The sequence below is a fragment of the Amblyomma mixtum genome, chromosome 5 (assembly GCF_055824585.1).
Source record: "Amblyomma mixtum isolate Tamu chromosome 5, ASM5582458v1, whole genome shotgun sequence".
Classification (NCBI taxonomy): Eukaryota; Metazoa; Arthropoda; class Arachnida; order Ixodida; family Ixodidae; genus Amblyomma; species Amblyomma mixtum.
The window spans coordinates 102416867-102443291 of NC_143016.1; the positions used below are offsets into that span (position 1 = coordinate 102416867).

At 45.7% G+C, this 26425-nt stretch overlaps 1 protein-coding gene across 1 annotated transcript in view; it reads right to left on the minus strand.

Moving 5' to 3' along the window:
• Nucleotides 1-15636: 15636 nt before the first annotated feature.
• Nucleotides 15637-26425, minus strand: part of LOC149343220 (sodium/potassium/calcium exchanger 5-like) — a 30876-nt gene continuing 20087 nt past the window's right edge. Inside the window, exons 7-9 of the mRNA XM_089545768.1 lie at nucleotides 22943-23168; nucleotides 18687-19022; nucleotides 15637-16176 (exon numbers count right to left, since the gene is read on the minus strand). Of these exons, the coding sequence (XP_089401894.1) occupies nucleotides 15854-16176; nucleotides 18687-19022; nucleotides 22943-23168 (885 nt within the window). The 3' untranslated portion in view covers nucleotides 15637-15853. The remainder of the gene's footprint in view (nucleotides 16177-18686; nucleotides 19023-22942; nucleotides 23169-26425) is intronic.

Here is a 26425-nt window from a genome sequence, read left to right on the forward strand (position 1 = left end):
GTCGGCTTCCTCCGCGCGAGCAGTGTTATCGGGCAGTACGTGCATACGCTGCATGGCGAGATATGCTTTGTAGGACGCTCATGAATAGGCGAACTTGCTCGCTTCCTGCCGGCTTCAGTTGTTGCTAACACGCTTGAATCATCGGGGCTTTACTGAATATTAATCGTACGGGGTTGGCTGAAAGCATCTCAAAGCGCATTGGGATCCATCGTATTAAAAACCAGCACTTACGAACACGTTGCGTTGGGTCCGTTGGGAGGACAGATGTGGTGCTCAACGTCACTTTGAAGTAGCTATGTAGAGACAAAAAGATTACCAGTATCTTGCGCAGATATGCAAATGGCCGCTTCGATATACTGGCAAAAACGGGCGGAAAGTTTAGAGTTAACTCTATGAGTAACGAAAAAATACTTAAAAGATAATTCATGAGGCAGAGAGCCTCAGGGATAAACTGTGTATCTGCATTAATATTGCACAGATAAATCTGACAGGCGACCATTCGAAATGATGCGGAAAAGTTGCCTAGCAATAAGGCAAACGTGGATGGAGGATGCAGGTGGGTGGTTGGGGTCGTTGCCAGACTGCGTAGTTGGGTGTGTGGAGAGCTCTTTAGTTAAAAAGTAGTTTTAGAGATAGATGGAAGTGGGTTTAATTTGCCTCTTTCCTTTTCACTTCCTCTTCTCCCTCCTCTGCTGAGGCCTGAGTGGAGATGTGCCTGTAGTCAGCCCCCCAGCTAGAGGGTGAGTTGGGGGGGGATTGTGAGATGGTGAGCGGGGTTTCCGGAGAGTGGAGGGAGTCGGAGGTAGAAGACGGTGACTGGTTGGGGGTGGCGCTTTTGGAGGCCGGAGGTGGAAGGTGGAGGCCTTCAACGATGGTGACGCCGGCTGTTTTGAAGAATGGCATTAGTACTACTGCTATACAGTACAAAAAAAAATCAGGAATTTTGTATCGAGAATGTGAAGCACTGCATGCTCATGACGCCTCTTGCTAGTCCCGGTCAGTGGAGCCTGCATTTCGTGCTAGAGTCTTACTTGGAGCATATTGGAGGCTAACAAGTATATGAATTTCTTAGTGAAGTAGTTTACGTGCAAAAGCGACACCCGGCTGAAGAGGCAGGCCGTAGTCGAACGCTCCGTATCATTTTGTAACAGCAGCTGTACTTTAAAAATCGCACCCATGTTTTTAAAGCGCCTGTTAATAATTTTGCTTCCGTCAAAATTCGGTCGGCTCGACAGGAACCTAAACTCAAGTAGTAGTGTTCAGCATAACAACTTCCGGTTTGTCACTCTCAGTGACTTAGATCCCCGTGTGATATTCTTAGTTCAATACGTGACGATGTATTCAAGGAATTTCAAGGCTGTTTATGAACCCGAGGCTCCTTTCACGACGCTCGCCTACAATAAATTACAAGGTAAAAAAGGCTGACGACACACTCTGGGACAAAGGTTTGTTTATTTATGGCGTTTAATGGCCCAAATCGACTCAGGTATAGACGCCTTAGTGGAGGGCTCCAGTAATTTCGACCACCTATGGTTGTTTAACAGGCACTAACATCGACAGCACACGGACCTCTAGCTCTAGCCTGTATCGAAATGCGACCCCCGCTGCTGGGATCGAACCCGCGTCTTCCGTCCAGGGTCAGTAGACGAGCTCCACAACCACTGAGCCACCGCAACGGTGAGCTAAGAAATTGGGTGAGAGCAATGCCTGAGTGCACTGGCCAACGTTTCGACAAAAGGACTTACCTTCGGTATGGGCTTCTTGTCGAGGCTTTAGTCAGCGGATTCAGGTGCTGCACCAACTCCTTGTACGATGTGGGCTGTCCGTCAAGCTTTTCGTCCCGGGAAAGAGCCGAAAGTCCAGTTGAGTTTCGTTATTTTGACTTGGTTAAGCTTGGTTAGGTCCCCCCATTCTGAGAAGCGAATAATTCCCGTTGAATCCATGACCCTCTCCCGTCTATTCAATGGAGCGTTGACAATTCTTTGCTTCGCCTCTGGGAAAACGCTTGGCGCTGAACACGGTCACCATGGAGGGAGACGTCGCCACTGACTCAAAGTGAGATCGACTTTGAGCTCCGATTTGCTACAATTTCAGGTTACCGATCGCTTTCCAATATTTGCTATGCTCCTAAGTGTGGAACAGCCTGCAAAACGCACGTCCTATTCTTGTAAATGTGGACAATAAGCTTATCAGAATATGCGTTCATTGCAAGTGGTATACAATAGAAAATCCAGACGCCTATACAACGGATAATACTTCAATGAACGAAAGATAGCTTTTTGCGACTTTTCTCGAAAGCAGTGCTGTTATCACGCTGATAGATTTATTTCTTAACACAATAGACAATGGTTCCGTGCTATCAATGCAGTTAATCGTAAACAAAATTTGAAAACGGCGGGTAAATAATTAAGGACTCTCATTTTTCAATTTTTCCAGGTGAATACTACTTTTTGACTGAAGGAAGGCAATTTACATTTGGAGAAAAAACACCTATTAGACTTTTCATCATATATCTGCGCCAAAAAATTATTAGTGCCGCTGTACCACGTAAAAAATTAGTCGTCGCTGTTCAAAAATGCGACGAACCGTAGACGTCTCTAGGAGGAGTAAAGTCCCGGAAAATGGCGGCAACTTCCTTTCTTGACTCAAGAATATAAAAAAAAATCATGCACCACGTTGGTCCGCATAGCATCCGGGAGTTATCCTCAATAAATGATTGGTTTGTAATCTGAAAGAAAAAAGCAGTATGTCCGAAGGTGACATTTTAGTTTTACTGCTCGTGGTCTGAGTGCCCGTTCCGGTATGCCTCACTGCAAACTGCCGGTGAGGCTGCGAACAGTGATGTTCCAAGCCGTGACCAAAACTATCCTCAATTATATCCAAAAGTTCCTATTTCTGGCCTTTTATTTCCCAGCAGCAACTTGAAAACCCCGTCAATTCGAAAAAAAAAAAGCCAGAAGATTTCAGTTTTTCCCCGTAACACCAAAACAATTGCCTTTCCGCCAAATTTTACCGCTTAAATTCTCTAAGTGAAAGAAAATTTCCCAAATGAGACATCACTGGCAGCAGAGAAGCGAAAGGTCCACATTCGTCGTTATGGGATCTGGTTTGAGACGCGGTGCATTCCATTCGGGCTCGCTGTTCGACGGTTTGCTGCGACCAGTATTAAAATGAACGCCGCTGCGTTTTTTTTTTTTCGTTTTTTACTATGCGCGCTTTGCTACACCTCGCTCAACAAACGAGCAATCTTCAGGCTCGAAGTGCTCCTTAACTGCTTTATTTAAAACGAGCAGTCGTTACACCAATGATAAAACGTCTTTTTGACTGACTCCTGGAAACCAAGTCTTGCGTGACTCCTTTCATTCCACTTGAGCGCAGTATGCGGAGCTGTAATGACACTTCCAAACGTGTTGTTTACACACAAGCGCAAACAACAGCAGTTTGGCGCTTTGTCAGCGCACCTTTATCGTGTGATGTTTTCTTGTTGGCGCAACGAAACACAATACCAGACACCAGCAGTCCCATGCACGTGACACCTGCACCGTACAACTGGAGCCCGGACCGCGCTATCAGATACCGAACCATCCAGGATGCGAGACCTGAGTATACGCAGGCGGAAACCGCACCGACTCCGTACGACTCTCAGAGGAGGCACGGATAGTTGAACCCTGATATACGTCCTTCGTGTTACTGCATCTTACTTACGCGGAATAGGATGGTGATTCAGATACATCATCAACCTAACTACATCTTTTTCCAGCTGTGGCCAAAACTTCCTAATCTCAGCCGGCAATCTCCAACCGCCAACCACCAACCGAGCAGGTGGGTTACGTGAGCCACCGCAATTGGCCGCCGTAGTGTCGGGCGGACTTCAGCAAGCAAAGCGCCTAGCTCACCCAAGAAGCAAGGGTTTTGGGGAGCGGAGAACGTTGCGTGAATGATGATGGGGTGATCAAATGCTGCGTGAGCGAGACTAATGACATGGGATATGTCAGTGAGAGAAAAAGATAGAGGAAATGCAGGCAGGTGAAGAAGGCTGACTATACAGGCCGGTCAGCCGGATTTCAATGTTAAAGAGGAAATATGCTGTGGTTGTCAGAGATGTCTTTCTCCCTGAAGGTTTAGAGGCGTTGCGCACTAGAAGACATGTCCAAGGCATGAATGAAGGTGTATGCTAAGAATAAATTAGCCTTCTCCCAACAGTTCAGATAAAGTGGCTCTTCTGAGCTTCTGCAGGGAGTGTTAGCAGCTGTTTGTTACACAATGCGTATTCTAAATAAACGCCACCCTCTTTTGTTGCGGGCCAGCACACCGTATCAGAACTGCAACGGTTTTTTTGTTGTTCAGAGCGCTGACTGTACACATCCACGACCAGATTACAAGAACAATGCTCCGACTGAAACTCCTCAAAGACCTTCCCTCCTAAAAGAGTTTAAATAAGTCATAGCGATTGTTCCGATCCACCGACCCCGTTTGTGTTATTATCAGCATGACTGTTAACTGATCCTGTCTTTTTAGAATGAGTCAGTGTGTGTAGCGGCCATACAAGCCTTCGTGGCAACCATTCTAGCATGACTCCGTGATATCATTTCAAAACGAGTGCATGGTGTACTCACCCATGGCTCTGTGCGCGATGACACACAGTTCTAACAAGCTGAAGAAAATCTCTGAAATGTGTTAGCGTGTACAGAGCGTTCTGTGAATAAATCCTAAATTTGTGACATCAGTGGTTGTGTACACTACTCGCGCACTCATATTTCGTTGCAGCTGACGGTCAAGATTTCGGGTGCCATCTGAAACAACAAGTACAAGTTGTGGGCTGGAAGCGCCTGCTGTACAAAGCTTTGTTTAATCACGTTTTGAATCCAAGCGACTACAACGCGAAGTTCCGGAGTTCAGCGCCCCTTAGCCGAGTTAAAACGATATCAGCGACAGGATCCAGAAGGGCGCCAGGATCAGGAAGTGGAATTTCTAGAAGCCGCTGGATACAAGAGACAGGCAAAGTACAAAGCGATGCTGCCACTGGGGCCTGTGAGCGTCGTTTCAAAGGTCAAATCGTTTGTCTTCGCTTGTACGGTCTATGGCGGGCTCTCGAAAATGCCACGATTCCAGTGCTAGCTGTACGCTCAACAGTGTCATTCACCGGTAGCATCGCAGGCAAATGGGGCTAAGCAACCAGCTTTAGCGCTGAAATTCGCTGCATCTTCGATGATCACCGAGCAATCATTGACAAGCAATGCCGGAACATCACAGAAGTTGACAATACCACTGAGCCGACAGAAGTAAATTCTAAAAATTATGTGTCATTAATTATGGCTCACTTCAACACACTGGGATTAGACAGGAATTATGGCTTTTACTATGGGCACCCTGTCACCATGTATATTGTTATGGTGGTAAATAAAATAAATGTCAAATGTCAAAAATTAGCCACACAGGGAAAACTTCAACACACTGGGATTAGAACCCGTGGCGGCGGGAACAGATCAGCTTCGCTGGCCACTGCACGAGAGAACTAGGCTATTGCCGTAGTGAGTGAGTGAGTGAAAAAACTTTATATTTAAAATATGTACAGGGAGCGAGTGGAGCGGTCCTTAAGGGGCCGTCCCTTACAAACTAAGTGGCCTGCTCATTACAGGAGCCCATTGGCTGTAGCTGCTGCTTGAGCGCGCCCGACCAGGGCCTTTTGGCTCACCAGGTCAGAGCAGCCGAGCAGGGCCGCCTCCCAGTCCTCCCGGGTAGGGTTGGGGATAGGGGGAACGTGCGGAGTTGATTGGCATGCCCACACCATGTGGTAAAGGTCCGAAGACTTTTCCCTACAGTGCAGGCACTCCACTGTGCACGCAGGGTCGAAATGTTTGATGACTGCCGGGCACAGCAGGGTTTTAGTATTAAAGGTGAAGGAGTAAGCGTTCCTCCGCCTTCGTGAGGCCCTTGCAGGGCTTAGGAAAGATTGCATGACCAAATTGGTAATATTGGATGAATTCTTTGAAGGTAAAAGCCGGATTGGGGTCGGAGTCCGCATCGGGGGGAGTCGAGGGCGATGCCCGGAGAGTGAGCGCGCGGGCAGCGGCGTCGGCCGCTTCGTTGCCCTCAAGACCCGTGTGCGCGGGAGTCCATACTATTGTGCGGGACGCGGGAGCCCCGAGGTAATTGCTTTTCTGAAGTATTTGGTATGCCGTAGCTGATCACGCTTCGTGTTAAACTTCAACACATTCTCGCGCTTTGCATTGCACATCGTCTTCTTAATCAACCAATAGTAGCATCAAACTAATTTTCGCACTTTGTACTATGAGGTGGCAGGGACTGAGATGTGCGCTGCATGCAATAGGCCGGGACGACGTTGTGGCAGAAACACGGCACTAGAGCAACACGCGTTGGCGTTGACAACACTCCTGCAGAAAGGCTGCACAGGAGCAAAGTCCTACGGCGCACATTGGGTAAATTGACATTGACGCGTTTAACTGTCTGTCTAGGTCAGTGGACACCTCAATCGCGCTTTTAGGTACTCCATGAAAATGTTCAAATGAGCTGAATTTCGAGCTGAGGTAACAGGTGAACTAGATTGGCTTCATGCGAAGAGTCGCTAGCATGCAGATGGACCTGGGAGCCGCTCTTGTATTGAACACAAGTGCTCTTCTCATTTTCAGTCGGTGCGTTGTCTTCAAGGACGCTTCTTCGCAACCGTTTCTTCCTGGGTGGCGATTGGGTCATTGGGGTGGGTGGAGAGAGTCGGCAGTGTGCTCTGAAGATAAGGAAGTCTCTCCAGACGATAGCTTCTGTATGCCTTGGTAAATAGAGTGTTTGCGTCGTCACAAGTCTTAAGAGCACGTTCTCTGGGTCCAGAGATCACTTCTTATTTGCGTCCTATAGACTCGTCGCATGCACAAGACGGAGACGACGTCCTATTTTTGACGCATCTGAGTCAAGTGGTGCGAGATTAAAAAAAAAAGCACCGAGAGGCTGCCGACAAGCCGAGTCCACGACTGGAAAGGCCGCCATATTCGCGTTTCTCTCTGCACGTTCTGAGCGCGAGTAATAAAGCCAGGGCGTTTCTAGACAACGCAGTGACAAGGAGCTCACCCTGTGAGCTATTGTTTCCTGGCAGCGCTGATACAAGGTCTTTTGAGTGATAAGCTGATAGGTACGTCTAAAGCCAACTCAACGAGAAGCAGCCAATGTACTGTCATCTACAGCCGACTATTGCTACTGCAAAACAATGCAGACAGTTCTGTGGTCGACGTGAAGTGGCATTGGTTCTGTCCTCAATTCTTGAACACTTTGCAGCTAATTAACGAGAGCACTCGGTTCTCAGTATTACGAGTGGTCAGTGAGCTCACGCATACAGCTTTTTCGTCTTTTAAAAAGAACACAGGTAGAATGCTGAACGGTTGTTGCGGAGTAAAACTAAAGCCCACCCTCTAGCCAAGGTGTAACAGCCAATGTACTGTCATCTACAGCCGACTATTGCTACTGCAAAACAATGCGGACAGTTCTGTGGTCGACGTGAAGTGGCGTTGGTTCCGTCCTCATTTCTTGAACACCTTGCAGCTAATTAACGAGAGCGCTCGGTTTTCAGTATTACGAGTGGTCAGTGAGCTCACGCATACAGCTATTTCTTCTTTTAAAAAGAACACAGGTAGAAAGCTGAACGGTTGTTGCGGAGTAAAACTAAAGCCCACCCTCTAGCCAAGGTGTAACAGCCAATGTACTCTCATCTACAGCCGACTATTGCTACTGCAAAACAATGCGGACAGTGCTGTGGTCGACGTGAAGTGGCGTTGGTTCCGTCCTCATTTCTTGAACACCTTGCAGCTAATTAACGAGAGCACTCGGTTCTCAGTATTACGAGTGGTCAGTGAGCTCACGCATACAGCTTTTTCGTCTTTTAAAAAGAACACAGGTAGAAAGCTGAACGGTTGTTGCGGAGTAAAACTAAAGCCCACCCTCTAGCCAAGGTGTAACAGCCAATGTACTGTCATCTACAGCCGACTATTGCTACTGCAAAACAATGCGGACAGTCCTGTGGTCGACGTGAAGTGGCGTTGGTTCCGTCCTCATTTCTTGAACACCTTGCAGCTAATTAACGAGAGCGCTCGGTTTTCAGTATTGCGAGTGGTCAGTGAGCTCACGCATACAGCTATTTCTTCTTTTAAAAAGAACACAGGTAGAAAGCTGAACGGTTGCTGAGGAGTAAAACTAAAGCCCATCCTCTAGCCAAGGTGTAACTAAACATGAAATATTTATGAATGCATGACTTTTAACATTTTGTAGCTTCAGACAAGCTCCAAATAACCTCGGCGGGAAATCGGCTTTCAATATGGTTCGGCACTGAGTGCTCAAGTGAAGGGCAATTAATTTGACGTTAGATTAGTCTTTCTCATTGCTATGTCCAAGGATTTTCTCATTCTTAGCCAGTGCGCTAGTCATATTTCAGAGTGAAGTAGTTTAGGGACTTCGTTCCTCTTTCAATCCACATGCCCCGCGCTTCGTCTTCAAAGTAAGCACTTCCGAGCGAATTCTGGCATTGAAGAGATCGCTACGTATCACTGACGTTGATGGCCAAACGTCCGTCTCTCCCAACGGCACACAATATTTGTTCGTTTATAAGTAACGGCCGGTTGAACGAGAGGAGCGAACTGCAAAAATATACAGGAGTCCGCAGAAGTCTGTGGAACTCCGCAAGGGATTGGCTTAAGGTCCTATTGACTGTCTGTTAGCATTTTTTGCTTTAATAAGTAAACGGAGAAATTTATGTCGTCACCGTCCCTTCTCTCCGTCCACAGATATTTGATCCATCACACAGTCCTTCCGAATGTCATAGTGACTAGCTTTCCCACAGAGTGTTATTACCAGTGCGGCTTATAATATTTTCTTTCTCTTGACTTGTTGGGAGACAGAATCACGAAGTTATAGCCCAATTATAGACCAACGCCGTGTTTACAAACACGCGGAACACTGGCGGACGCCGGACCCGTTTAGGGCTAAAACCTGCGGTTACGGACCATAGGAATACCTGCAAGCGAAAGTGTTTTCAAAGCAGTTTTTTTATTTAATAGTGCACGAATGGTGCCCTCCCTTCGTGAAGGCCAGCCGAGTACATCGTAGAACTGAAAGTAAAAGTATCAGTATTCTTGCGCAGATTTTTTTTTTATGGGCACTTGCGTAGCTCTGCATGAGCATCTGTGCAGGTTTACATAATCTTGTTTTCACTTGCAACTTCATGCGGGCACTGCACCGCTTTACGTGGTAAATTGCACAGCTCCGCGCGGGCACTCGGGTAGCTTTACGTTGGTACTTGCGTAGCTTTACGCGGGCACTTGCTCTGCTTGCTTGGACACTTTGGCAGTCAGAACCCTTGAGCAGCGCGGGGCTTCATAACATTCTTGTACCCAAATTTTCTTGTTCGACAAACACACCGAGGTCAAAGGGTCCAAGATAAACGCGTTGTGTCATCTGTGTGTGCCATCAGAACGTTTGTATAAAAGGCGAAAAGGCGAAAATGACAGGGATGCCAAGTTCTCGCATCATGGACATCACGATTAGATGAATACATACGACCATGAAGATTGCAAGAGTAAAAAGTGAATACTAACATTCTTCCAGACAAGATTCCGTTGTCACAGATACCGGTCATAACCCCCTTTGCCTAGATTCAGACCCGTCTCCGTCGTCAGCCGCACACCCCTACATCTGTGAAACATACAGCCTTTGCAGTTACATCTCTAAACCACAAAGTCAACCTAAAACACAGCACCAGTAAAAGCTCAAAAACCTACCCTACACGGCTAGCCCTCTCCGCCAAACGCGCTTACTGTTAGCTGCATCCGGCTAGTGAAGGAAGCACTTGGCGAATTACTATGGCAGATTCTGATCACTGTGTGTTGTTTCGTGTCTTATGGTGCATAAGAAACTACGACTGTCGAGCACCAAACGCAGGGTCTGATCTGTTCGCTTTTTTTATAAGGACTAGAAAGTTGTTTTGATATTATAAATTGTTTAGGAGCATTCCCTCTTTCAAAAAACTAGAAACGTAAGAAATTTTGACAAGGGCATAATCTCCTTCGGCAAGCAGGTATGGAAAGGAATCTGTTGCCGAAAATGTTTCTCTTATTTTCTCAACTATTGTTTATCGGAGTAAGATGTGGTCTACGAGCTCATCTGTACATCCTTCATACATCAATTTGTCTTGCTACATGACAACGAAGTTGTGTCAGATATGTATGCCCGATGCGAAGGCTACATAAAATCACTTCAATGAAGCGTTCTTGGTGTCTACATGACTTTCTGCTACTATTGGCTTAACCACGTAGAATCTGTTCTTTACGTCGTTGTCCCATGAAGCCTGCCATTTTGCATTCATTTTAATTTGATATAAACAGTCCTTACGAGGGCATGTGCGGTGATGCATCAGCATTACCGTTCCCGCTGGTTTCCACGTGGCTAGGGACTCAGCAGGACTTTATTACTTCTCCTTGCCTTTTGGCTGTTATTACATTGTTGTTTGATATCTCCTAATAAGGACTATAATGAATTATTGGAGTGTTGTGCTGTGATTATACTTAGGGCGTCAGTGTAGCTAATACTGTTTTCAATACTATTGTTAATACTTTTTCTAAGGCCACAGAGACTGCGTAACATTCGGAAGTCAAAACTGATCAGCAATCAGGCAGCCTTTCGTTATCCTTTTTATTTGTCTTGCATTAGTGCTGTTTTAAACCGTCTGGCAGTTGATCAGATCTCTGGGCGATATCGGGCAGTGTGTCTAGTAGGCCCGATTTTTGTAATTTCTCGTGAGAGCGAGGGATGAGTGCTCTGATTGCTCATAGTTTTTCTCAATAGTGTTCTAGACCGGCACTTTGTAACTATGGGGTAACAGAGATGTTTCGGCAGTGAAAGTATTTCTGAACATATGCTTAAACTAGAACGGTTCTTCTGTCTGAAAGGGGTTGCTCATTGCTTTCTACGTAGACTATTGGTGGATGAGGTCCTCCCTACGCTGTTTTAAAAACGTTGCCGTAAATGATGTACTGGATCCAGTAGTTTCTAGTGAGATGGATTTTCTGACCCATACACAAACGCATCCATAATCTAAACAAAAGTGCACTAAAGTGATAAATGTGCGAGATAAGTTTCACGGAACCCTAGCGTTTTTGTGACCGCACCTGCAGGACATTAAGATTTCGAGACGGTTTTCTTTTGTTGTTTATGTGAGGTAGGAATGTGAGCGTCTTTTCAAAAGTTACGCCAAAAATTTATAATAAGCGATTAATTACTCAGCCATATTGCTACAAAGGAAAGCTATGCAGTTTGCTCATAAACTTCGTAGTTAAAAAAATTTTCCTGGTCCGAAGTTCAAACCAGTGACCACCGCTTCACCGGAGCAGTTGTTCCACCAAGTGAGCTGACCGGAACGGCAAGCTTATGGTATGGCGAGAGTGGGGACACTGGGGACAGTGTCGGTCAAATGTTAAAGGGAAACCCCCAAGGTGGAGTAGATTTGTAATGACGTAGTAATTACTCATCGGCATCCACGCATGATTAATTGGCATCCAATGAGAAACTATCCCCGCGTTACAAATCTGCTCCATCTTGGGGGATTCCCCTAAACATTTTACAAGCAGAGCCAAAAAATGTTTCCCTATCTGACTGGTAATGCGGTTCTCTTCAGGTACAAGGTGCAGTCGGTATGTGAATCTTGTCTGAGTGAGAACAGAACAGCTACTGATTCTGAACAGCTACTTAAAACTATTCATTACTATCTGCTCAATTAGCCAATCTACTCGTTATCATCTGTAACCGTCTCTCGTATGTTGATATGCTAGAGGACGTGCGCGTAATTTGGGGGGCACCTACATGAAATGCAGACATAACATACTTAGGTGTTAGTTTTGCTACGGGATTTGTTTTTACTATGAAAACTGTAGTACTTAAAATACGCCCCTGCGACAGACCATTCTCCTCGACAAAATTCACTGAAAGAGTTATACGAAGGCATACTTGAAATGAATGATAGGCTAGGAAGTCGTTCAAGTAGGTCAGCATCCTGCCGCGGATGCCCTGGTCTCCTGGCTCACGGAGTACGTCGAACCTCCAAGTGGTGTCTTGCATATTCGCAAGTCGATGGAAATCGCAAGACGGTGCTGCCTGCGCAACAAAGCCTCTCGAACTGTTTCAACATTTCAAGACGAACAAAATGATGTATGGTTCAACATGCTTTTTTTAAACCACACTGATGCATAACGGTATGCTGACGCGATTCAAGAACCAAGTTTAGCTGAATGTTAAGAACACTTTCATGGGATTTTGAATCGCAGCTGTTAAGTGCTAAGGGTCAGTAGCTGTCACGATGTGATGTTGGGCTTCTGGATTTTATAAAAAGGCACTATGCTCTCTTGCATGCCTGAAGTATTTTACTGGTTAGACATATTCTGTTGAAGAACTTCAACAGTGCGTCAGAGAGATGCGCAGGCATTGTGCAGTGTAAAATATCTGGTTCAGGTGTTGTCTGTTTACCTTTATATGTAATACTCTATTTAGTTCTTGTAGGGAAAAAAAGCTTGTTATAGTTCTTCATGCCCGTTTCCGCGGGGATTTTATGTTTTTCTGCTGTGGTTCCATATTTTCTGAGTCTATCTTTAGAGGCTAATGAACTAGAGACAGGAGGGAAATGTTCCCGCTTCTCTGGAGTGGAGTTTTCCTTAATTTTTTTGTCCGGCACAAGCCGCTCACTGCTGGGATCTGTAAAGGGTGTCGAATGCCTCTGATTCGACACTAGGTGCACGCAGAAAAATCAGTCATTGTGACAAGAAAGCTCAAAAATCGCTAGAAAACTGGACCAGAAACAGGAGTAGAGTCGCCGAAGCATTCCACATCATCACGAAATCTAAGGTTGCGTTAGCAAAACTTCTTTAGATTTGTCAGCAAATGAAATGATATTGCTGCATAAAGGGTAGCTTGGAAGGCAGGTACAAGACGTGTGATTATTGTGGTATTTTGTAGTTTTTCTGAACTTCCATGTATGACTGTGCGCACGTGTGCCCATTTTTGTAGGCATATTTTGACATCCTTCTTCAATCAGCGCCGTATTTGTCTACTCTTTCTGTTCTTGTCACCACGCCAACTCGCCCAATCTGCCGTCTTTCTTCAGTCGTTGTGTGTGTCGGGTTTAATGGCACATAGGCAGCTAAGGCCATCATGCGCCAAGCACAAGGTATAGAAACGTTTCCACCAGAATTTTTTTTTAATAAAGTGACTGGTAGTGTAGAGGGCCTAAAACATTATTTTCGCTACTCAGTGATGCGAAAAACGAGTAGATAAAAGTGCTAATTAAATACGCAATAAACGCAATTACGGTTTGCGTATGGGCAGAATATTTAGCGAATGTACTAGCATATCGAAATCATGGTAAGCATTATGTTACGATCACAATGTATGCATCCATCACTACGTTATTCATCACTATGTTATCTATCACTATATCATCCATACGTTATCCATAAACTATTGCAGACAACACGACTTCACAAAGTGAATCCAGGTTTCCTCCGAAAACTGGAATCAGCATGGTGTCTGGGTAGATAAAGTTTAAGTATTCCATCATTAAATGCTCATTGGACGTCTGCTTAGCAGGCAGGGCTGGAGGGCAGCTGGAGGAAACGAAGTGGAACAGAACTAGTAGAAGCATTGTAAAAGCAAAGGCGCCAAGAAACCACACACACACACACACACACACACACACACACACACACACACACACACACACACACACACACACACACACACACACACACACACACACACACACACACACAAGACAAGAGAACGGGACAGAGCGCCTTTTTAATGTAGCTTAAGAGAACTTCTTGCTGGGCTAGTTGGTCTTCTGTCTTGTGTGTGTGTGTGTGTGGTTTTCTGGCACCTTTACTTTTACAATGAATTACCAACTAGCCCAGCAAGAAGTTCTCTTAAGCTAGTAGAAGCAGTACTATTATTGATCAAAGATAAAAGGCCAAACGCCTGTCTCCGCTCATCTTGTGTCCAGACAAGAAGGTTGATCATCTCTCAAAGCCCCGAAAAGTATTGAGGCTCTGGATGTCTTGTGTTATGTGTTCTGAACACTAGAATTACTCGCAAACGAATAAAATGCGCAAAAGCATCTTAAATCGTTCTCAGTAGAGCGATAATAATAAAATGAAAGCATAAACTGATGTAATGATATGGAGGGCATTTATTTAACTGTGTAAATTCTTTGTCAGAAGTATACATTGTACCAAGGTGCCTTTTTAGCCAAGTAGTATAGCTCAATTTGCACTAATGTGGCACAAAATGATCCAATGAGGAGGAAAGTATTGCTCTCACCCCTCCTAGCATTGGAAGCTATAGGAATGCCACAAGGGTTCAACAAAACGGCTTTAAGCAAATCATGTGGCCGGCATATTTTTGACAAAGACTGTAGATTCCTTTTACGAAATACGAATCTAGTTTTGGCACATTTATTACTTGTGATTATGTAACTTCGAGCAAAACATCATATTATTTGAGAAATATAATTGTATATACAGTAATGCTTCTGTACACTTGGACCCGCTCCTTAGCCGACTGCATGCACCTTACTGATGGCAAACATCTCGAATAAAAAAAAACTGCACAGAATTATACGAGGGTCCCCTCAGGTTTTCCGCCACCATTATTACGGTAATGAAAAGAGTAGCGGTTTTGAAGAAGGCCGCACAGATCTGATATTGAAGAATTGGTGAAGCATACCTTTCCTCTACTTTTACGCCCTCAAGACTGGATTTATTTATTTATTTATTTATTGTACACCTCAAATGCCCCTGAATAGGGGTATTACATGAGGGGAAACAGTGGGCGACCATCGGTTCAGCAATGTCTCGATGCTATTCTCATGTGTTTACGTATTTTCTTGCCTTCTCAAGGCTGCTGGGAGTAAGGGGTGAAAGGATGGAATGAATGAAAGCTGAGCCGCCATTGACAGGGGGAATAGGGCAGGGGGGACACAGTACCGAGGGAAATGACGTAACGCACCAGATGCGTCTCCTAAAAAGTAAACTTTCATTACATCTTTACGCTGCAAACTTTACAGCAGAAGACCACGTCCAAACAGTCAGTCTTCCGCCACACCAACAGCAAGAAAGAATGAAAGCAAAAAATAATGCTGTAAAAATTCACAGTACGACAATGGTCTAACAGCGCTTTGCCGCGGGAGTGTTCGTTTTGTGACCAGAAAATACAGGGTTTTGACGAAAGCAGAGAGAGAGAATTCGACTCAGTTTCTCACTGCCCACTTCGTAAAAAAAAACACTCTGAAGAACTTTTTGCTTCCTGACCGTACTCTTGCCCTTCGGAGCCCTTCACTATGGCGTCCCTCATGGCCTGAGTTGCTTTGGGACGTTAAACCCCAATAAACCAGACCATCTTGCTCTTCGGCCCTTTGCCGTCTCGAGGTGTGACGCCCTTTAAAGTAGAGCGGCGCACACACACTCTCCCAACACAATTAAGAACAGCAACGTAATAATTATAAACTACGTGTTAATCGCAATTTTCTGCGAGATATGCGATTCAAATTTCTCGTTTTTTTCTTGCTTTGCAAAGGAAGTGTACGACACGGAACGGTTAAACGCAAAACAGGTAAAATCTTATTCTCGGAACACGCGAAAAAATAATTCTCGTGAATATATTATTAATATAATACACAACCACCAACACGCCTCAAGTCCTATCGCTGCGTTTATCCAACGCGTTGTTGTAGAATTAAACGGAGCTTCAGCGCCACACGATCCGCCTTGTTTCAGTCCGGGCGTCCGCGTATCGAGCGACAGTGGCGCCATCACTAGACGCACGTTGGCGGGTTGAACTCTCCGAAGACGTTGAGCTCGTACATGCAGGCGAGCACGATGAAGACGACGTACATGAAGACGCAGGCGAAACCCACTTTGTAGTTCAGCGTCCACTGCGTGAACACAAAGATGAAGAACAGCAGCACCACGGTGGACAGGAGCGTCACGCTGGTGTACGTCATGGCGGCGCTGTTGATGATGACCTCGTGCGAGCTCGAGGCGAACAGAGCCTTGAAAAACCAGGGCACACCCAGGCAGAACAGCACGTCGAAGATGTTGCTCCCCAGGAGGTTGCAGATGGCCATGTTTCCGAGTCCTGCGCGAGCATCCAAAGGTATAACGTCATATACGACGTGCCTACACGCGAAATGGGCAGTGCTCAAAACAGTCTGTTTTTAGCGTGTCCTTTTAATGCGTTAGCATTATAACCTCCGTGTCGGAAAAATCTGTTCGTCCGACCGAAGCCTCGATTGGCAGGTGTCAAAGTGAAGAAAGAAGCCCCCTTTCTCCACTTTCAGGGGATCAGAGGGAGACTGAACGTGAGAGAGGGAAGACGAAGAGAGGGGGTAGGAGAGGGTGGGCAGGGGTACGGCGTGTCACGTGGTGATTTATAGACTGGATCTCATCACCCGCTCTCACGATCTGAACCCGTCAGCGGCTGACAAGTGACAGCGGCTGACTAACGCTAACGCGTACTCTGCCGCGGCAATCGAACTAAACCTCTAATTTTTCTCGTTCTTTTTTTTTACTTTATACGCACTGAGGCCTACGATTTGTCCCAGGGGGAATGGGCAAGGCAAGTATAACTCGATAGCACAGAGAAAAAAAAAGGTACAAAAATCGCAAATAAACACTGCGGTTTGTTGCCTTTGCATGAACACTAAACACTGCCTTTGCATGAAAAGAAGTGCCAGAAAGCGTTCACACTCATGGAATTGGTAGTTCGCGAGTAATACCACCTGTGCACTGAAAATCAGTTTAACGGCGATGAAATAAGTTGTTCTGAAGAGGAGAAAAAAAAATGTAAGTTAGCCTTGATGAGCGAGACATGTAAAGAACGAGCGTATTTTTGCAGACCACTTTATTTAATTGCTTTGCAGCACGACCGCGACCATATCCTGCATTAGCCAAAGCAATTATTTACTGCAGTAGTTCAATCGTCTTAAAATATTAAAAGTTTAGGATGGTTCTGTTTTCGCGTTCTTCGAGGGGGAGGGGAGGTGGGTGAAGAAGGCGTTAGAAAAGTCCGCACAGCATTGAGCCTCACTGGGGCCGCCAAGCGTTGGGTGTCCCCAGAGGCTGCCTTCACAGAAGAAGACACTGAAGGAATGAAGAGGAATGAGTTAACTGCACGAAGTTAACTTGAGATTTAAGGGGCGCACTCCTTCCAGTTAGCAAAAACGACTACTTGTACCACGTATTGTGACGATGAAGCTAAGCCGTGTTTGGTGCAACCTACGATCACTTTCAAGATCGCGTACCAAGTATGACGCGATTCTTGGAACAAAGCAGCGCTGCGTTGCTGCTGGATACACTATTTGTGACGCAAACAGGCTCACAAAGATAGTGTTGGTGCCCATGGAAACAACCTGATGGGCATTCTCTGCAAGACTGGGTAATGTGCTTACTTTGGAGGGGCATCTAGTTTTGCCCTGTGTACTGTCTCACTTTCGCCCGTGGGTTGGAGCAAAATCACTATATTTTAAAATTTTAAATATCATACAATTCTGTTTCAGTTGGCCTTTTCCCATATATTCTCTGAGCGCGATGCCAGGAAAGAAGGAACTGATCCTGTAATATTAGTTCCTATATATGTTTCAAAAAATAAAAAAGGCGATGTTTTGAAAATTTTTGTCGCGTTTTGCCCCCTCCAGCCTATATCAGTTAGACTAAGCTGCCGTTCTTCATAACCTTTGCGAGAGAATATTTTACACCGCAGTATCCACTGCAATAAGATGCAGCTACCAACGGCGGTGGTTTAGTGGCTATGGCGATCGTCCACTGAGCCCAACGACGTGAGATAGTGCCCCGTTTGCGGCAGCCGCAGTTCGATGGAGGCGAAATGCAAAAACGCCTCATGTGCTGTGCGATGTAAGTGCAAGTTAAAGTCCCCAGGTGGTGTAAGTTAATCCGGAATTTTCCACTACAGCGTCTCTCTAAGTCATGTACAGCTTTGGGACGTTAAACCCCACATACCACCACCAAGACAGAGAAACCTTTCAAGCAAAGCCAAAGCGTCCTGGGGTCTTCACGGCCGCAATGTGAGTAAAACATAAAGCCAAGCATATTTTGAGTAATTGCCCAGAAGCACTATTCTTGTATTTCCCGCGAAATGTGTTAATTTCTACGCAGTTTATACATCCGTACATATTAATATATTAATAGAGTTGCAAGCCTGCTCAACGTTTTTTTTTACGTTTTTTCCTTAATGCTATTAATAGCACTTCTTTTCTGATAAATATTTTTTTTATTTACACATACTGCAGTCATAGAGACCAAGCAGGGGGGCAACATTCAAAAAGCAAAAATAATATCAAAGACTACGCAAATCCAGCGTTCCGGCAACAAACAAAAAAGAAAACCAAACAGAGGGCAATGATATTGTTAAGTTTACACATACAATAGGATACTCTTTTCAATATTTATTTACACATACTGCAGTCATAGAGACCAAGCAGGGGGGCAACATTCAAAAAGCAAAAATAATATCAAAGCAGAAGGCGTGCAGCTGCCTCACCTGTGCTTAGTTTTTCTTTTACTTAATGAGAAATTCTGCCCTCATTTCGAAGACGCAGTCAAGGACACAATTACTTGACTCCCACTCACCGTTCCGCGCCACAATGACGCTGGAGAAGACCTCCGGGATGCTGGTGCCGGCGGCGAGCAGGGTGATGCCGGCCACCGAGTCCGGGATGCCGATGGTGAAGCCGATGATGGTGACCATCCAGACAGCCACGTACGACACGGCTCCGATCCACACCACAGCGAGTGCAAAGGTGAGCGGAAACCACTTGCGCAGGGAGGGCCGCCGGCAGTCCGGCACCGTGAAGTGCAGCAGGAACTGCGCGGGCCAGAACAGCACCCACAGGATCTGGCCGACCGAGCCCTCGGACGGCATTGACCACAGGCTTCGGTGCTCCTCCTGCTCGATCAACTTGCACACTGCGGCCACGGTGGAAGGTGGAGAGGTTGTGAGATAGGCACCACATGACTAGCGCCCTGCTTCTGACTCCCTTTATGGAGCAAACGCTCTCAGTTTAAAATTCTTAACCTATGAATGCACAACTAAAATTCCAGGGGGGCACTTTGTTGACCTAAAGTGCGGTGAGGCGAAAGCCTTAAGCGCGGTGTTACCGCTTGTGTCATTGATGTGTGGTTAAGATGTTCAGCTTCGCCTCTAAGAGTGGAACGCGACAACGTCTTGCAACGCTGCCAGAGAGTCCACAGAACGCCATCGCCCGTTCGGCTCTACGCCTTGCTCGTCTGTAAATTGGTTTTTGAGGAAAGGAAATGTATCTGTCTCGCATATCTCGGTGGACCCCTGAATCTCACTGTAACGGGAAGGGAGGTAGATTGGAGTGAAAGAAGACACTTTATTCACTAGACGCACCTTTATTCATTCTAAACCATCGAGCTGGCATGGCGGAGTGGTTAGCGTGCTCGTCTTGCACTCTGGAGACCCTGATTCGATTCCGCAACTCGACCAGTTTCCTACTCGGTTTTATTTATTTATCTGCTCTGACTAGAAAGGTCAGTTAGGCTAATTGGTTAAGGAACTAATTAACTAAACTCAGTCCCACTTACTTGGATCATCACTATACAGTCCCTGTAATTGGTTGCATGGTTACTAGCCAAAGTACAATTGGCCCCAAAGCACAATTGGCCCCGTTTGAAATTCGCGCACTCTGACATCACGACCATTTCGACCAATTGAAAAGCGTAACACTTCTGTCGACAACTTCTGCTTACAACGATGAGGCATTAATGGCTTCCGCTTGATTGAAATACAATAAATGCTGAGAAGTTAACGAGGACGTACGTTACGGCTTGTTACCATAGGCATAGAAAAGGGAAAAGATGGCCAAAGGACTACTACTTCATGTCTTCGCAAGGTTTCAGCATTGCTTCCGAATAGCGAGATAAAAGCAAGAGTGGGCCTAATCAGCAAAGAATGACCGGTTGGCTACTCTGCATTGAAGAATGGGGCTATAAGGATTAAAGGATAGGAAGGGGATATTGAAGAGCACTACAGGAAGAGCATGCCCACTGATGCGCTCAGGGTATAAGCGACACGTCAGTCTGGTTAAAGAGTTGTTTGCTACGAGGGTCGTTCAATAAAGATTTCCCCTGACTAACTTCCTTTGGACGGAGAGCAACTAAACTTTGCAGATTTATTAGTCCTTCTCTACATAGGTGCCACCCAGGGACACACACTTCTCCCATTTTTTTATGAAACTGTAAACACCTCGCTTGTAGAAGTCAACAGGTAGCTCCAAAAACCATGTTGTGACTTCAGAAATCAGTCTCATCATCTGGAAAATGCTTGCCCTTCAAATATGACTTCATTCTTAGAAAGAGCTGGCAGTCCGATGGTGCGAGGTCGGGTGCATAAAGTGGATGCGGTAGAATTTCAAAGCCGCAGCAGCGTGCTTCCATCTGGGCAACATGAGAGTTGTGAACTGAGGCACTGTCTTGCAGAAGGCGGACACCTTTGGTGAGCATGCCACGTCTCTTGCTTTTGATGGCCTCCCGCAATTTTTGCCGCAGTAAATCTTAGTATGCCCCAGTAATCGTGGCACCTTTCGCTAGCAAATCCACCAAGACTACTCCGTGCTGGTCCCAAAAGACTGAGTATGACCTTGCCCGCCTAGGGCTGGGCGCGTGCCTTCTTTGGAGGCGGTGAGCCCAAGTGTTTCGATTGCACCGACTGGACTTTAGTCTCCGGATCATAGTAATGGACTCAGCTTTCATACTGTGCAATCAGTCTGTTGAAAAAGTCCTCCTGGTTTCCATGGCACATGGTCAAAAGAGCCTGGGAGCATTCGGCTCGTTCCTGCTTTCGGAAAGGTGTGAGCAGCCGGGGAACCCAGCGAGCGGATACCTTACGCATGTGAAGATGGTTCTGAATGATTTTTTCCACGGACCGCACACTAATTTTGATATTTCGGGCTAGGTCTCGAACGGTTACGCGGCGATTTTCTATAATGGCGGCCTCCACTGGCTAGATAGCGTGTTCATCGATAGCGGAGTGAGGTCGCCCTGCAATCGGAGCCGTTTCCACCGAAATCCGACCACATTAGAATGGACAATGCCAGTTCATTACTACATCATATAATGGGGAATCCTCCCCATAAACCTGTTTTGTCTGATCGAACGTCTCCCTTGGAGTGCGGCCTTTCAAGTACAGGAACTTGATTACTGCTCTGTATTCCACTGCATCCATTATCACACCTCACACCACTTCAGCATCTGTGAAAGGAAGACCGTTATTCGTTGAGAGTTGCACATTGGCGCGTGACCTATAGGGACTTAAGTCATTACACATGCGCAGTTTCAGCACCCTGCAATAAGTAGAAGTGAGTCAGGGGAAATCTTTATTGAACGCCCCTCGTATTCCTACCGCGCGCAATATCCATACAATGCTAAAATTTTCTGCTGTTTATTAATATTTTCCATCTCTTATGAATGCTGTATAAATCAGTCGAAAAGACTGTTAATAGTCCTTGCATCTTAAGCCTGAATCCAGGCTGTCTCAAATAAATATTTGTAAAAGCGCAGAAAGACGTCTAGTCTGTGAAAGTGATCGGTTCACCCTTACTTAACCTACGACAACATCGAACAATATATTTTATACATTTCCAATATATTCTTGCACACTGGTCAGCTTCATAGTACATCAAGTTCGAGATAGAAGTTTACAAAATTTGGTTCCTTCGTGCTAGGTCCTCGCTTCCTTTCATGCTAGAACAAGACAGTGCAAGGTGCACTTCAAACGGGTACAAAACCTATGTATGGTTACACGCACACGCATACGAATTTGTACAGGGTGGCTGGCACGAACTGAGCAAAGCATGAAAAAATTATCGTTAGTAGACGCCAGCGGAACATGGGCAATCAGTTCCCGCAAGTATAAGCAGTTTTGCCTAATTAATCTATAAAGTTCCAAATATGCGGCAAAACTGATTTTATCAGAAAGTTGACAACGCCCAAGGCTTAAAATACCGCGAAAACTTTCCCGGTGTTTTTTTGCTCCGCTAAAGACTGCGATATATGGGGAGAAAGAACTAGATCCTTGCTCTTTGTGTTCGGCTATCAGCATTACCCGGTTATCGATGCCGAAGGAGTTAGTAGTAAGTACGAGTACCTGTTGCCTGGCTGTGATAACCTACGAAGTCTCCTAAGCTCAAATTTCCAAGGACTGACCTGCAGAAGTCTGTCACGGGTTCCCATTTCTCTCTCTTTTCCTCACAAACACATTTTTTTGTTCAGAGGAGCAAAAACTACACATTTGACGTCATTTGAAGATAACGTCGTGATCAGTGCAACCGTACAATTACGATCTTTTTTTTTTTAATTTCACACTCCTGACAATGAGCTTCTCTTATTTCTCTTTCAACCAGGAGGAAAGCGTGTGGTCACATGAAGTTTCTGACGAGAGAACAGTTTGTTATAACACGGTAACCCTTGAGATTAAAGCAATCTTTCTGCCTACTGCATTAACCAGTACGGCCTGCAGATGGCAGGGCGTGGTCGAATTGATCACGAGCACAAAGCAGGTATGGTGTGTGCCATAATGTACTCGAGGAAATCAATACCGAAGATATGGCAAATTAGTATCTAACCGAGCTCAGCTGAGCGGCTACGGTGCAGAATAAAGTTACTTGTCTTTTCTTTTTAGCGCTGCGTAGAAGTGTATGCTTAAAGCAATCATTTCTTTGTTAGTCATGCATTCCACCCGGTGTATTCTTGTTAACATTCTTGAAAAAACAAAAGCTATCGAGCGTAGATGGCAGTCATTATCAACGTAAGCCACACAACTGAAGCCTGCGTGTCATGTGCTTCTAGAACATATGAATACCCACCACTCTCAGATATGAGCACGCTGTCCCGGCGCAGCCTCTCTTGGCCATTAGACATGGTCGAGCCCCGCCTGGACAGATTTCCGCCGGAGCACTCCTTCTGCGCCGCTTCTTCGTCGGCTGCACCGGCGAGCAGCGGAGTGGCCTCCTCGATGCCCGACTTACGGAAGCTCTTTGGTGGAGGCTGACCAACAGTGCCTGGGAACCACTTCTTCCTGAGGGCCTCCACCTGCCGGCATTGAGAGAGCGGCATGCGTTTCAAGGCAACTGCGCCACTCCAGCGACTAACTATAGTCAGGGTACGGCATGTGACAAAAGTAGGCAGGTCAATTTCCGCGTCCCTTGTTATACAAAGCAGCTTTCTATACTCTGCTCATATCCCAGAACCCTACAAAGAAGAGACCTTACCCGATGTTGCAAACCATCTCACCAACCCCCTGCGACTGTTCTGATTGTGAGGTGGATGGCTTTCGCACATGATACGAAGATTTCCGTTGTCCCGCTTTCATAGCTGTGTCGGCGGTCCTATCACTATAAGGTGCTGCGATTTTCGACAAAGCACGTTAAGATGCGAGCTCAGGTGCAGCAGCAACGACTACTGACAGGAACAAACAAATTCTGGAAGAACAGACATTTTTTAACAACATATCCCGGCAAGAAAGTGCAGTGTACAGATTTGTTTTAACTACCCCTTATTGCGAGCATAGGTTTCATGGCCCTGGCAAAGTTTGGCGCCGACACTGAACGTCTTGAAAACAGTGCAAGAATGCACGCTTGCAATTCTTTTGTACGCCCTCATGTTAAAGGTAAATGTATGCCAGATGTTTCTCAACACTAAGCTGCTTGGTACAGGAATCTGGCGCTTGCAGGTTTCTTTCTTTTTCGGAAGCGTTGGCAGGTGATGTAACTGTTCACAGTGCCTTAGAATCAACTGTACCGTTGTCTACGCAGTAAAAAGTGGCCAATGGTCTCAGCGTTGCAGTGCAAGGTATAGCCTTTGAAAGACTGAACTGCAGATACCGTAGTATGGTTGGTTTGGTTTATGGGGTTTAACGTCCCAAAGCGACTAAGGCTATGAGGGACGCCGTAGTGGAGGGCTCCGGAAATTTCGACCACCTGGGGTTCTTTAACGTGCACTGACATCGCACAGTACACGGGCCTCGAATTTCTCCTCCAAAGAAATTCAGCCGCCGCGGCCGGGATCGAACCCGCGTCTTTCGGGCCAGCAGCCGAGCACCATAGCCACTGAGCCACCGCGGCGGCAGATACCGTAGTATGCACTCCACGTGATAACAATATCAAAGGCATAAGCTTATTTGGGGGTAGGTTGGACGTTAACTTCGCGAAGAATGTAGCATGCCGCAGTTTCATATATCGACGTTAACATGCGGAAAGCTTTCCATCGCCAACCGACTTTTTCCGGAACCATTCGCTAAAGCTATCTTTCGGGACACTGAATGCTGAAAATGTCTGTGCATGATAAGAAGCATAAAATGTCTCCATAACTTCTCTGTGGTTCATGACTTCTATGATTGTTTCCTATTTCTTCACCAAAAAACCTTGGACCTTCTTTGCTTTTATTGACACTTTATTAATCTGATCCTCTGTGCGCACCTGCGGCGAAACGCAGTAGATTAAAAGGCAAAGTCGTGTACGCCTAATTCCCTGTCCGAGTGCCGAAGTATCTGTGCTCGCTTTCCCGCTCGCGGCTCTTGTGTATTAGTATTCGGAATGAGTATCCACTGAGAAAAGACGCTAGATTTAAATAACGCCTCCTAAAGCCTAAGCAACAGCAAAATACAGCACCACCTTATGAGTTTAAACTTTCAATATTCAGTAATTACGACACTATGTCATCACATATCTTTTCGCATAAATTAGCCGGAGAAAGCAGAACGAAGAGATGCATACAAGACATGAGCTCCCATGTTGGCTGCATTCCTTCGTCCCGCTTGTTCTCTTATAAGGAACTAACTAGCCTAACTTCATGATCGGCTGCGCTTTATTTCTTCTCTATATTCTCTTTGTCTTTTAATTCACTGACGCTTGCGGGAGCCCGGTGCAGTACACATACGTCATAGCCGAATGAGTCCACCCATTTGGCTAGCAGCTTCGCTGAACACTTCTCAGGGTTCGTGCATTCCACATTATTATCACAGGGTAACCACATGGTGTTAGCCAGTAAGAACGTACAAAGTGTCGATTTCGTTCGTGCTGCATGCCAGCGCGGACACCACATACAATTCGAATTTTTTTAAGAATCGTGGGATCAAGTACAAAGCCAAAAAATATTTCTCACAGCACTAACAACCATATAACTATTCATTGCCCAGCCTCGCACATGTGTTTAGCCTGTCATGCGGCAGACCAAGCGCAATGTTTTCCAGCGAGAGGGACTTCGCCACCAACATGATAAAAGACACCATGCTGTCTACACAATGTTTCAACTACATTAAACGTTAGTTACTGAAGCATGCAAAGGAGCCTGCCTATGCACGTAGCACATGCATGTTGATGCTTCTAGTTCAGACCTTGCAAAACGAAGGCTCTCAGTGGCTATAACCGAGCCTTTCACCTTACCCCGACCTCATTTTCGAAGATTAAATCGGCGTATTTGCTTTTGGGATAGTTCACGATAGCAACACAGGATTATTCGACGACATGCATGTATACTTAGATGCAAATCAGTGCAGGTCGGGCTCATCTCGTTCTTGAGAAATGCAGGCGGATCTTGGGGTATATGAACTTGCGGCATGCAGGTGGATTTGTCCAGCCAACGACATGACAACGACGAAAAACCTCGCAATAACTGAGCCACAGTTGGCACAAGAGCTTGAGAAATTAGGTGTTTCCTGGTGCTAAATTTCCGCAGTGCTAGTGTGAAATACAAATTTAACTGTAGATTATTCCTGCAGTACAATTACTGTGCAGTTTTTGCTCCTGCAATATGCATATAACAAGAATAATATCTGCTAGCCCAAATAAAAATGAAGGTCACTATGTGGAACACCCAGGTCACAAAGTTTGCTTGAGAGTTGGGCGGCCCTATGCAAAGGCAAAATAAAAAATAATCCTGTTATCCACCAGTGCACTCAGCGGTGACTTGGCGAGACCCAAATTAATTCTCCTCCTTTCCGGTAATGTGCAGCTTTCTTTAACGACGTTTTTCTTCTCTAAATTACATTAGGCCAGTTTTACATAGGGCAAGAGTGATGGTTCCTTTCGATTTTAACATCTCAGTACATTGTTGGAACTTGTAAAAAATCCCAAGATAAATACCTACTGAAGTGATCATATCTGCTTCTAAACTTCCTTATGCAGTGTTGATCCGATAAAGTAAGGTGAACACGGCTCTCATTAAGCGCTAATGTAATGCAAAGATGCCCAAGTAGTTTTAATGGAGCGGTCAGCATTCTAACAGCAAAACAACCTACGCTCACTGTCTAGCAGTTATAAAAGACCCCCTCCTGTGGCATACGTTTTAGT